Source organism: Anguilla anguilla, chromosome 8, assembly GCF_013347855.1.
Source record: "Anguilla anguilla isolate fAngAng1 chromosome 8, fAngAng1.pri, whole genome shotgun sequence".
Taxonomy (NCBI): domain Eukaryota; kingdom Metazoa; phylum Chordata; class Actinopteri; order Anguilliformes; family Anguillidae; genus Anguilla; species Anguilla anguilla.
Window position 1 is genome coordinate 42,650,882 of NC_049208.1, and position 12,835 is coordinate 42,663,716.

The 12,835-nt window shown below is 40.4% G+C and overlaps 1 protein-coding gene across 1 annotated transcript; it reads right to left on the minus strand.

Moving 5' to 3' along the window:
• Positions 1–1,291: 1,291 nt before the first annotated feature.
• Positions 1,292–2,631, minus strand: LOC118234589 (trace amine-associated receptor 13c-like). Its single transcript, XM_035431232.1, has one exon. The coding sequence runs from the start codon at positions 2,505–2,507 to the stop codon at positions 1,503–1,505; it is 1,005 nt and encodes a 334-aa protein (XP_035287123.1). The 5' UTR covers positions 2,508–2,631; the 3' UTR covers positions 1,292–1,502.
• Positions 2,632–12,835: the final 10,204 nt, after the last annotated feature.

A 12,835-nucleotide genomic window follows, 5' to 3' on the forward strand; every position in this document is an offset into this window, starting at 1 on the left:
CAGAAAATTCCAGTTTGTGTTCAGATTAGGAAATTCACAACAAGGTTCAAAACTTTACTAAAAAGTAAACAAAAGAGTTACAAATTTTAACTGCAACCATAATTAAGATAAATTAGTCAACAACTACATAGGTAAATTAAAATGAATTAAAATGCAGTTTAAATTATATCATTATATAAATGCTTTGTCACACATAAAGAGAACTTAATTCCAAACTATTTAATATTTAATGTTTTTAAATAATGTGAAAATGTTAAACGTTGTTGGAATGCATGTGAAATGATTCAGGATGAGAAGTAATTAGTACTACTGTGATAGAAAACAAGCCTGCTTATTGTGTTTAACTATACGAAATGTATTTTTACGTGTTTATAACAAAACTATGTATGTAAATAATTGTGCAAAATGGAAAGGTACTGGGAAGAAACGACCTTTGAGGAGGAAGACGTGGATGAGCTGAGAGAGTCAGATAGATAAAGTTCTGGGCATCCCGCCAAGTTTCAACTGCAACAATTTTTGGTGCAAAGAGGAAGACAAGAAGCTTGCCACAGGTGTCTGAGAAGCTCACAAATATGTGAACATGATGTGAAGGATACTTCATAAATGGAGTAAAATTCATAGTTAAAAGTACACTTGTTATGGCATATAATCAGGTGGTATATGTATGACCATTGCTTGCAAAATGTCATACTCTAAACAATAGCCTGTGTGATTCTATTGAAAACTGCATGTATTGTGTATGTCAAATGAAGACAAGCTGTACAAAGCAGGATTGTACGCAAAGGCAGACAAAGAAGTTAGATTAAGAAGGGACACCCTCCCCCACCGTGAGGCGCCAGGAAACTAGGTGTTTCGTCAGGGTTTCTGGAGTGAAACAAAAAGGTTTTCAGGGAAGCAGAAAGTTGGTATGGGCGGGGGAGTAAGAAAGTGTCATGCCATGCAAATCACCTCATAGAAAGATAGCTTACAGAAAGATATAAGAGGCAGAACTTGTAAACAGAAGTTTGAGACACTCTTCTAGATCTGTGATGAGTGCTTGAACAGTTTCTTCTATTTGGCCAAATAAAAGTTGTATTGCTGAATTACTCTGCGACCTGACTGAGTTACTTGCCTCCATTGAAGGTAAAATTCACAACACTACACAATACGAAAAATTCATTGGTCCATGCTGCCAAAAAACCACCATGAAAATGTCTTGTACTTCTAAATGGACCTTATTTTATTATATTATATAAAAAATGACAAGAAAGGAAAACAGTAGCATTTTATCAAATTATAAGAACAATGGGTCATCAAGTGTGAAAACAGGAATATAGTCCACTGTACATTTGTAATGAATCTTAAAAACACTGTTATAATGACATCATGAGAGCAATCAATGCTATGTTGGGTGTGTTCGACACTGCAAGCAGAGGGATTTTTGATAATCTGTGTAAAACAAGGATGAAAAAATTTAAACTGGTTTATAAACATCACATTCATTTGACATTCATCGGAAATTGCTAGGTTTCCTGTTGCACATTCAGCATAGAAGACTCTGAGCCACATATTCTGAGTGTTAGTATGAGTTTAACAGACCTCCAAAACCATGGATAGAAAAGAGCATAAATGATTGGATTGATGGAAGAATTCAAATATAATACAAGTGATGTAATTAAAATTGCAAGATCGACAGATTTGTTCTTAAAATAGATTTCAACGAAGGCACTTACATAGTAGGGTACTGTACACAGAAGGAAGACTGCCACTAGAATTCCAAGGGATTTTGCTGCCTTCCTTTCAGAGGCCATAGAACCATGATCATTTTTTGGGCACTGTCTGACACTTCTAATTTTAATTGCATGCTTTTTAGCGATAGCAAAAATTTTCAAGTTTATAATTACAATCATTGAGCATGGTAAAACAAATGCAATTATGAAGTCAACAAAAGCCCATGCTTTATTAACTGTACCAACACACTCCATCACACCACATGTGATGTTTTCTTTCATGTCAGTAAAATCTCCATTGAAATAAAGAAGCACTATATTGTAGATTAATGAATACAACCACAGTATGGCTATAATCCTCAAAGTTACATTCACTGTCATTTTCATGGAATAGTGAAAAGGATTGGAGAGGGCAAGATATCGGTCCAATCCAATTAAAGCTACATTATAAACTGATACACAAGTAAAGCAATATTCTGCGAACTTTAAAGTTGTGCAATACAATGTATCAAAGCACCTCCATTGATCTATCCACGTAAGAAAATAGACGGGCAGCACAATTACCCCAACAAGAAAGTCCACCATAGCCAGAGAGAGCACAAGGAAATTAGTTGGTGTCTGAAGCTGCTTGAAGTGACAGATGGAGATAATCACAAGCAAGTTTCCACACACGGTCAGTGAGACAACTATCGCTACAGGTATATAGAGCAACACATCCACTGCTGTTGGTGAAGTTTCCAAACAAGAAAAGTTTGAATAGACACAGGGTGTCTCTTGATGCTCTTCTGTGAGATTCATGAAGGAAGAGGTTACAGTTTCATTGAACAATGAGACATTGTGCCATCTTACTCAATGTAGGCTATCTAAAAAAAATCCTTTTGTGAATGTGCATAAACGGTGTTGCATAATGTAGCTTGCTGGTCTTGAGGAGTCCTTTTGGATCATTAAGCGCAGTAGAGTCACATTTATATAAAGGGGTTACCATTGTATTTTTTTTCTTTTGGTGGTTGTCTATGAATCCCCATCAGATTAAATTTAGTTAATTGTACATGGGGCTGCGCTAGGAGACCAAGATCAAAACTGGGAAAGGTCAGTGATGTAATCAAATAATAAAATAAGAGAATGGGTCAAGCCGAAAGAGCTTTCAACTTAACACTTGTTGATTCCAAAATTACAATGGTAACAGAGTGGATTGCGTGCAGTGACTTGAATTATCTTGGAGTTCATGGAAAATTAAGAAAAACTTAAAAATTACAGAGCAACTCAAAATGGAGGAAAACACAAGTTCATTCAGTTAATTTACACACATGAAAGTGCTATACCTGGTTTACATCATTCCCAGACTAGCAGATATGAATGTACCATCACTGAAGCACTCAGGCAATTAACTATGCTAACAAAAAACCTAAATACACATGCTGAGCACATACAGATTACATCGAAAATAAGCCCTAAGAAGAGAAATTATGAAAAGCTGAACTACTACAAAGGATTCTTCAGGTAGGGGATGAGAGGAGAACTAAGATGCAATCTAAATAGGTGGGTCTACAGTTTTTTTTTTTTTTTGCATCTGAAGGTACACAACAATTAATGTAAAGGTCCACAACAATTCTCCTGTCCTGACCACTATGGAAAGTTCATTCTAACACCAGAGGCCTTGTGACTGGTAGCAGTGACTATGGAGGGAGTGGATAGGCAGTGTGGTGGAGCTGTTCTGCTGTTCTGTTAAGTACTCATTGGCTAGTGTAATCTGGTGGTTGCGTCGTGTTCGCAGGGTGTTGTGTACAACAATACACATGTATGAATGTGCGTTGGATCACTTATTCATGAGAATAGATTGAATGCATTTAACTAGAGCGATCAAAGCTAGTCATAGTGCTACCAACCCCGTCATTCTCACTCAAATATATATGACTCCTCCCTGCATACCAACAGAGTTGACTAACTTGGGGTATTTCCATTGAGTCAAAGTTCTGTATAATCCGTGCCAAGAGAACCAGGTTTGTTGCTGATAATGTGAAGGTGACTGACAGGCATGGACTGGGCCTATATTCTACCGGGCAAATGCCCAGTGGGCCGACCTACTTTTGGGCCAGTGGGCCTTTGGTTCATACTGACACTGACCTGGCCCAATTTCAGTGGCCCATTGGTTCGTTTTCTATACTGACACTGGGCTGGCCCAATCACATGCCTAGGCCCCACTCCCCCTCTGATCAGTGGCCCATTGGTTCGTTTTCTATACTGACACTGGGCTGGCCCAATCACATGTCTAGGCCCCACCCCTTGCTGTCCGTTTCTGCCCTTGAGACTTGAGTTGACATCACCTTAGCCTCGTAGTCGGTGCGGTGTGCGATGGAGAAAGGAAAGCGTAAAAGTGGTGCTGAGAAATTGCGGGAGAAAAAAATAAGAAAGCTGGCGGAGGATGCCTCAAAATGTGTCAAAATAACTTAAATGTTTGCTGGAACAACTGTGGGGGCTCCTGCAGTACCTGCTGCTGGCAGTCAGCACCAGCAACAGGTGTTGTTGAGATGTGAAGGTCCAAGATGAGGCAGACAGCGAGATAGCTCTGATAGTGAGTTCTGAGCAGGATGAACCCGAAAGGGCAGACGAGGGACAGTCACAAAATGAGCAGGATAGTGAAGCTGAAGTGGTAAGCAGCAGCATGTGGTTAGTCTGTCACTGTCAAGCAAAACTATAAGCTATTAATGACGTTAGCATTGTTTGGCTGCAAGCTAGCGTTATCATTATCAATGTTGGGGAGACACCATGGCTAACTATGCACTGTCGTTTGCTTAGCTCTCTTTTTCGTTTTCCTTGATGAGCTAAAAATATTGTACTGTGGTTCTTCTGCCTCTGATAATACATTGCCTAAAACACATTTAATTTCGCTCTGCAGATCAGCCTGGTCACTCAGGCTAATAAACGGATTTCTCTCGTCCTGAGATGTGGCGGGCCAGTCACAACCGTTTGTTTAATATGGGGCGGGTTTAATAAGATTCATACATAAACAAGTCGATCAAAAATGCTTTTGGGCTTTTTCTTTTATTTGAATATTTTAACAGAATGAACAATAACACCTTGTATTCTCAAATTCTTATGGCAAAAACGGAAACACTCAGGACACATCACTACTACACTATCAGAGGTGTGAGCGGAGGGGCGAGAGAGAGGTGCATGTCGAGACTAGTCAGCGTGAGCGAGGTAGTCTATGAATGAGGAGGCAGGAGAAGTAGCCTAAGTTTGCAAGGAAATAATAAATAAATGTATGGAATAGGGCTGCAAAAAAATCACGATCATACATCAATGCGATTTCATTTCTAAATGACGACGATTCTGATGCATTTGCGTTAAATGGAGAAAATGAAACCGAGTGAAAGCGAAGTTGCCTTAGCATTTAGCATGTTCCATTGAAAATGAATGGGGCGTTAGCATTAGCATAAAAACGTTAAAGGGGACCTATTATGCTTTTCCAACTTTTCTAACCTATCAATGCAGTTACAAAGTTGGATGTCCATATTAAACATGGCCAAAGTTTCAAAACATTTGGTACACAAATGATAAAGTTATTCCTGTGTGAAAATTGCTCCAGCACTGAACGCTTGGTTTTGGAAGCTTTTTTCTACTCTTGGCACAGTCTGACGTCATGTGGGCTTTTAGGCACGCGGCCTTAAAGAGACAGACTCTAAAACGGAGCGTTTCAGACAGAGCCTAAGAAATGGACTTTAAAAACAGTAATTACAGAAAAACAAAGTGTTTTTTTTATACCTGTTACCATTGAAAAAGTTACTCTAGAGGAGTCCCAGAATGAGATTATAGAAAGTGAAAATGAGCATAATAGGTCCCCTTTAAAATCTGGCAAGAATTATTGCCAGCAAGCCCCCCCCCCCCCTTATTATTACTGGATTCCCTGACACAGAAGTGCAAAACTGCAGGTAATGGATAAATGACTGTTTAACTGATACACCATGTATGTCAGACCTGCATGTATCATTATATCAAAATCCCCCTCCACTAAAAAAAGACTTAACAATGAAGGAGGAGACATTTTGTCACAATTCTGAAAAATAAATGTATTTGCATATTTATAGATTCAGGATTTTTTTATTGAAGAAGTGTCTGTCTGAGCTAGACACTTTCTCTGTGAATCCCTTTGAGACAAGTGTGTGATATAGGGCTATATAAATAAACACAATTCCACTTGAGAAGGCATCAGATGGAATTTCGAGATTAAAATAACAGAGAGAGCCAGGAACAGGAAAGAGAAAGCCAGGAGCAGGACTTCAATTACTTTGCCTGCCCTGAGCCTTCCATGTTCGATACTTTTTTAGATTTCCACCCTCAGCAGAGAACCAACAATCAGGTTGTGCAAAATGTATTCACCTGTAAAGATGGCACCAGCAGGAAGTGGCTCACATATTGCGAGGAACAGCATACATTGTTTTGTTTTATATGTATGGCATTTGGAAAGAGCACTGACACCAGCAAGTTCATTACTGGACTCTCAGAATGGAGACGTGTACACCAGCGTACAGAGGAGCACGAAAAGAGCGATACACACCGAAAGTGTGCGGAAGCTTATTTCCTAAGGTGCAAAAAGGGAGATATCCAGAGCAAGTTTGCCGGCAGTCAGATGTCTGCTCATAGGCAGCAAGTCAGAAAGAAACGCCAGGTTTTGGAGCGTGTAGTGGATGTGGTTAAAGTGATTGGAAAGAGGGGCCTGAGCTACCGGCATATGGAGAATGAGGAAGCATACAACTGGGATGACAATACTCTAGACTATAGAAACTTTTTGGAGCTCATCCTTTTATTAGGAAAGTATGATGTCAGTCTCAAAGAGCATCTTGATGATTGCATAAAGAAGAGCAAGGAATTGCATGAATCAAGTGGAACAAAAGGTAGAGGATCACTTATCATCCTACTGTCCAAAACCACTGTGAACTCCGTGATCGATAGCATTGGCCATCTAATTCAGGAGAGCATTGCCAGTGACGTCCAGAAAGCTGGCATGTTCACTGTTCAGCTGGACACTACACAAGATATAACCAGCCAGGATCAGTGTGCAGTTGTATTGCGTTATGTTACTGAGGCTGTGCAGGAGAGGCTTGTTGCTGTAGTGAAGTGCCATGCATCCACTGGGCAATACTTCGTGGACTTGCTCTCAGAAGTCTTAGATCGTCTGAAACTGGACAAGGCCATGTGTATCGGAAATTCAACAGATGGGGCATCAAATAGGCAGGGCCAGTACAGAGGGTTTTCAGCATTGATGACGTCCGAGTCTCCCACTCATGTGCATGTATGGTGCTACGCTCATGTACTAAATCTAGTGCTGGCTGACACTACTGGAAGTGTTATCGAAAGTGGATCCCTCTTTCTGAATGACATAGCTGTGTTCATCAAGGACTCCTACCAGAGGGTCATTCTGTGGGACAACCAAGCTCAAGACAAAAGGCACAGACGCTTATCTCCAATTGGAGAAACACGGTGGGGCTCCAAGCACGAAGCTGTCAAAAAAGTGTTTGGACACTTTGGTAAACCAGCCAGCAGCCTCTTCATCGATACAGTGCTCTCACTGGCAGCCATAGAGCAGCAGGCAAAAGAGAAGCCAACCGTCCGTGCTAAAGCACGAGGATTCAAAGAGGGCCTCCTGAAATTTGAAACGGTGTTAACAGCACAGATATTCCTGCGAGTACTTGAGCAAACCACTCCACTATCAAAGTACCTCCAGACAAAAGGGATGGAAATCCTCTCTGCCCATCGTATGGTGATCGCCACACAAGACAGCCTCAAAAACATCAGCAGGGATTTCACAACTGTGAAGGCAGCTGCAGACACATTTGTCAAATGGGCAAATGAGAACCTTGAAGTGAGGGATGGAGGAACAGACATCGAAGTGGAGGATTCACTGCCTCAGAAAAGACAAAAGAAAAAAAAACGGGGCTAGAGAGATGGCTCAACATGAGGCACTTAGCGATGCTATGAGATCATATGAGGTGAATGTCCACCACGCAATTCTGGACACGGCTAGCGAGGCCCTCCACAGAAGATTCATGACACATGGCACTCTCTTTGCTGATTTAGCATGCCTGGACCCCAGGAACTTCGACCAGATCAAGACCACGGCCCTTCCCAACAATGCTCTCCAAGACCTCGGCAAATGTCTCATCGAATTTGACAGTCGGGCTACAGTGGACAATCTTCAGTCAGAACTGAAAAGTTTTGCTGGACAGTGGGACAGGCTTAAAGCATTCCATGTAGATGAGTACCATCCCAGAATGGTAGAAGATGGATCTGCAGGAGAGGAAGAGGAGCCTGATATCGTGAACAAAACCTGCGCTTCCTGCAGAAATTGCCCACTCTGCTGCTTTCAAGTACTTTGGCAGTTCAACATGCTGTCAGATGCCTATCATCTCCTTGGGCTTGCCTACAAGTACCTGCTGACGCTTTCCCTGACTCAGGTGGTCTGTGAGAGAACATTTTCCACACTGAAATTCATCAAGAGCAGACTGAGGAGCACCCTGTCTGCAGACAAGCTGGAGACATTCTTGTTGATGGCCACCGAAAAAGACGTCCTGATGGGATTGGACTCCGACATGATCATTGACAGGGTAGCTGAGAAGAGTGAGCTCATGAGAAAGCTGCTCCTGTAGCCTAATAAGGTGAGATGAAAAACAATTCAAATGATTATGAAAATATTCATTGTCATTTAGCAGCTCTGTTTACTTCAAGACTGACCCCCACCACCTCTCTCTCTCTCTTACAGGATGCCCTCCTAAAGCCTTTCCCAGATTCCCCGTATGTGTACAATTATCTCTAGATTTTTCTAAATTAGTAGTAGTAGTACTTTAAAGATACTGTGATCATTTAACTCACTCAATCATTTCCATCTTCCTCTCTCTGTCTGCCTCTCTTTCTTTTAAAAGTTGTCTTGTTTGAGGAGGATATATTTTACGTCTGTTTTGACTTGGTGAGTATAGTCATGCAATTCTGTTATTTGTTTCCCAGAATATTCTGAATCTGTCATGTACTGTAATCAATTATGTTATTATTGACCATGTCTCTCTCTCCCCCCCCCTCCTCTCTCTCCTTCTTTCTCCCTCCCTCTCTCTCCCGTTCTCTTTCTCCCTCCCTCTCTCTCTCTGTCTGTCTGTCTCTCTCTCTCCCTCTCTCTCACTCTCTTTCAATTCAATTCAATAAGCTTTATTGGCATGGTAAGGGTACACTTACATTGCCAAAGCATTCACTCACATGACAAATATAACATTACATTACATTACATTACAGGCATTTAGCAGACGCTCTTATCCAGAGCGACTTACACAACTTTTTTCCATAGCACTTTACATTGTATCCATTTATACAGCTGGATATATACTGAAGCAATTTCGGTTAAGTACCTTGCTCAAGGGTACAACGGCAGTGTCCTTACCCGGGAATCAAACCTGCGACCTTTCGGTTACAAGCGCAGTTCCTTACCCACTGTGCCACACTCCGTCATAACAGACAGGCAATAACAATTTAACTACAATAAACAGAAAAAATATAAAATCCAGACAATCCACAGAAATAAAATTCTACATCTAGAACATAACGCATACAAAATGTCAATGAACTATAATAATATTACTTTTCTGGTGTCAATGTTACTCCCTGTCCCTCAGTTTTTGGCAAGTGGCAATGTATTGTGCTGCCAAATCTACACATTCCCTTCTTTCTCCCAAAAGGAATGGCAGTTTCTCTGTCTCTGAGTGCATCTCAAATTGTGGGCAGATTTTTTTCATTTTGAGGAAGAACAGTCTCTCTGTATTTCTCACATTTTGTGAGGAATGAAGCTCTGTCTCCACCTCTTCAGTGTCACAAAGTGAGCACAACCTGTCCTCTCTGGGCAGCCAGGTCTGCCGGTGTCTACCTGTCTCGATAGCCAGGTTGTGTACACTGAGTCTATATCTTGTCAATATTTTCCTTGTTTTTAAATCTTTCACTGTGGTCAGGTAATCTGCCACAGTGTACTCTCTTTTTAGGGCCCGATAGCATTCTAATTTGCTTTGTGTTTTTGTTTGTGTGTCCCAATAGGTGATGTAATTTTCTTTATGTTTTGCTATAATTTGGTTGACTCTAATTGTTTGTATGTTGCTGTTTTGAGGCTGCTTTGTGTTAGTCGGGGTTAATGAACTCAGCTTCAAGACTAGCTGGCTGAGGGGACTCTTTGGGCTCATCTCTTGGTGTTTCAGGGCCTTGTAATGATAAGAGTGGGGGTCGCTGTTTTTGAGGTGAATCCAAAATTTAACTGCCCTTCTTTGGATGTTAATTAATAGTGGGTATTGGCCTAATTCTGCCCTGCATGCATTGTTTGGTGCTTTCCTCTGGACATGGAGGATGTTTTTACAAAGTTCTGCATGCAGGGTTTCTATGGGGTGTTTGTCCCATTTTGTAAAATCTTGCTCTGTGAGCGGACCCCACACTTCGCTGCCATATAATGCAATTGGTTGAATCACTGATTGGAATATTTTTAGCCAAATTTTGACAGGCAGTATAATTTGAGTATTTTTCTTTATGGCATAGAATGCCCTGCGTGCTTTCTCCTTCAGTTCATTTACCGCCAAGTTAAAGCTTCCTGTTGAGCTTATTTTTAAACCTAAATAACTGTAATTGTTACTGTGTTCAATTGTTTTATTTCCTAATTTGAATCTGTATTTCTTTCTCTCTCTGTCTCTCTCTATCTCTCTCTCCCTCCGTCCATCTCTCTGTGTCTCGGTTTCTCTCCCTCTCTCTTTCTCTCTCTCTCTCCAGCTTTAAGGATGCCATCACTTCTGTTCTGTGTGATCCACGATTGTCCAGGAGATTGACAGGGCTAGGGAGCCTTTTTTGTTGGTGAGTATACAATCTATACAACTATATAACTTTTACTAGTCATGCTGTATCATGTCTCACATCTCTTGGTGTTTGTATGTATGTGTGTCTGTGTGTGTCTATCTGTCTCTCTCTCCTTCCTACAGGCTACGTTGTCTACTGTAGAGAATCTGTATTGTATTTGTTTTATTTAAGACCTTTATTCTTTGCCTTTGAATGGCAATCAATGTACAGTGAATGTGTTTTTTTTTTTTTTTTTACATAAAATTGTATTAAATCATTTTAATTATTCATACAACAGCTAGCAGAGTTTTTCTTTAATAATTACTTATTGAGTATGGGTATTGTTTACTCCATAGCCACCTCTGATCACCAGGATCAAGAGTGAGTGAGTACACTGCTCCACTTGCATTGGTATACTTGACTTGTCCATAACACTCCGCTCTGTAGGGGGTTTGGCAAATGGTTAGATATGCATCATATACATATTGAACGGTCTGCGAGGATGTTGTTCTGATGGGCGGTGTCCGACCGATTGCGGTGGGCCGGTCTGAGCCAAAAATGGCAGGGCCATTTTTTGTCCCAGTCCAGCCCTGGTGACTGATAATTGACGAAGTATTGTGGCTCTGAAGTGCAAAACACAAACGTACAAAAATAAGACACAAAAACAGCTCTCAAGTGCAAATCACACAAAAATGAATGCCTCTGAAGTGCAAGCGCCTCTATAGTGCAAGACATACAAAAAAAAAAAACTCTCCACCTGAAATTTGGCACCGATGTGTTTAAATGGTTACTTACTTGATTGTACTCTGTAGAACACCATTGGCATGCATGAGTACTGAATGAAGGGCTCCTTGCCTTGGTGTAAGTGGCACAGTGTCAACTCAATCACAATTGGTGATTTGGAATTGAGGAGAAAAAAATGGAGTTGCTTTATAAATTCTAGAACTGCACAAGGATGATTTTCCCATTTTGCAACACAAAGATAACACAAAGTGAAAAAAATAGAGTGAAAGCACCTATTACCAACTGGGTTTGCACAATAGAAAGCAAAATGTAAACATATTTGCAACTCTATATAAAAATAGGCAAAATATCAGTAACACATTATACCTAGATATGTAGAAATGTCCTTATTATCCTCTGGGGGCTATTTTTTTCAGTACATTAGCTTTTTTTTGTGCCGGTAAATGTTGTAAGTCACCACGCGCTAGCAATAGCCGCTAAGTAGTGCCCACACATAGTGATTGATGGAACTGGTCCTTACTTGAGATCATATTATCCAAGTTTTCTGTCTTGTGTATTTGTGATTAATATGAGTAAGGGTGGTCCCTATCAGGATTTCTAGCAATCTGTACATATTCACAGTTGTTCCCGAAGTCATTGTTAACAAACTAGTCATTAGGAAAGCGGTTGGAAACTGAAGCGATGCTCGCGCAGTGACACTTTATCATTGTGATTAAGGAGTGTTCATGTTCCAAGCGTGTTCCAAGTCTAGACAGTTTATCATGTGTATTTTGTAAGATTTGCATTTTATATGACTATATATGAAATAAATACGCTAGCATTTGAGGTGGTCGATAGCCTCTTTATTACCATTTCTAAGATATGCTTCCAATGCATGAATGTTATATGACAATATATTTAAGCACAAGGTAGCCTGTTAGCTATGGGAATATTAGCAGATCAGTTTGGAAGGCAATTAGTGATTCCCACCTTTCCTCCCCATGGAAAATAAATGAATGTTTTTCAAGACATATTCACTTGATAGCATCAACAGCAATGGTTTGATTAATCTGCTGATACAGTCCAGATGACAGACAAACAGATGAAGGTGTTGTTTTCTCAATTTACTTCTTGCATAAATGGAGTAATCATGAGACTTTGTTAGCACCGCTGTGTGAGTTTTTTCATCTTTAATGATGCTCCATCTCTCCGTGGTACCCTGCTTGTGCGCACAATCGTGGTAAATGATGCAATCACAAGTTCCTTTGGGGGGTGGTGGGCATATCATTTGCTGTAGGTAACGATTGATGATGTCCCACTCGTATACAGACAACCTCACAGAGACTGCACAAAGGCTGGACAAACATCAGTTTTTTTCTCCTCACATTTAGGACACATCTGATAAAGAAATGATATGTTTGATTATTGTAAAATGGGGGAGAGGTGAAAGGTTAAAAGGCAACTGTTTCGGTTACTCATTCATTCAGTCTGTGATGAATTTACTATTTTTGTGGAGTCATTCCCATTATAAACTCATTTTTTAATCATTAAAA

Bases quoted from the DNA above. Each gene is read 5' to 3' on its own strand.
- LOC118234589 (XM_035431232.1), bottom strand. From the start codon at position 2,507: ATGAATCTCACAGAAGAGCATCAAGAGACACCCTGTGTCTATTCAAAC.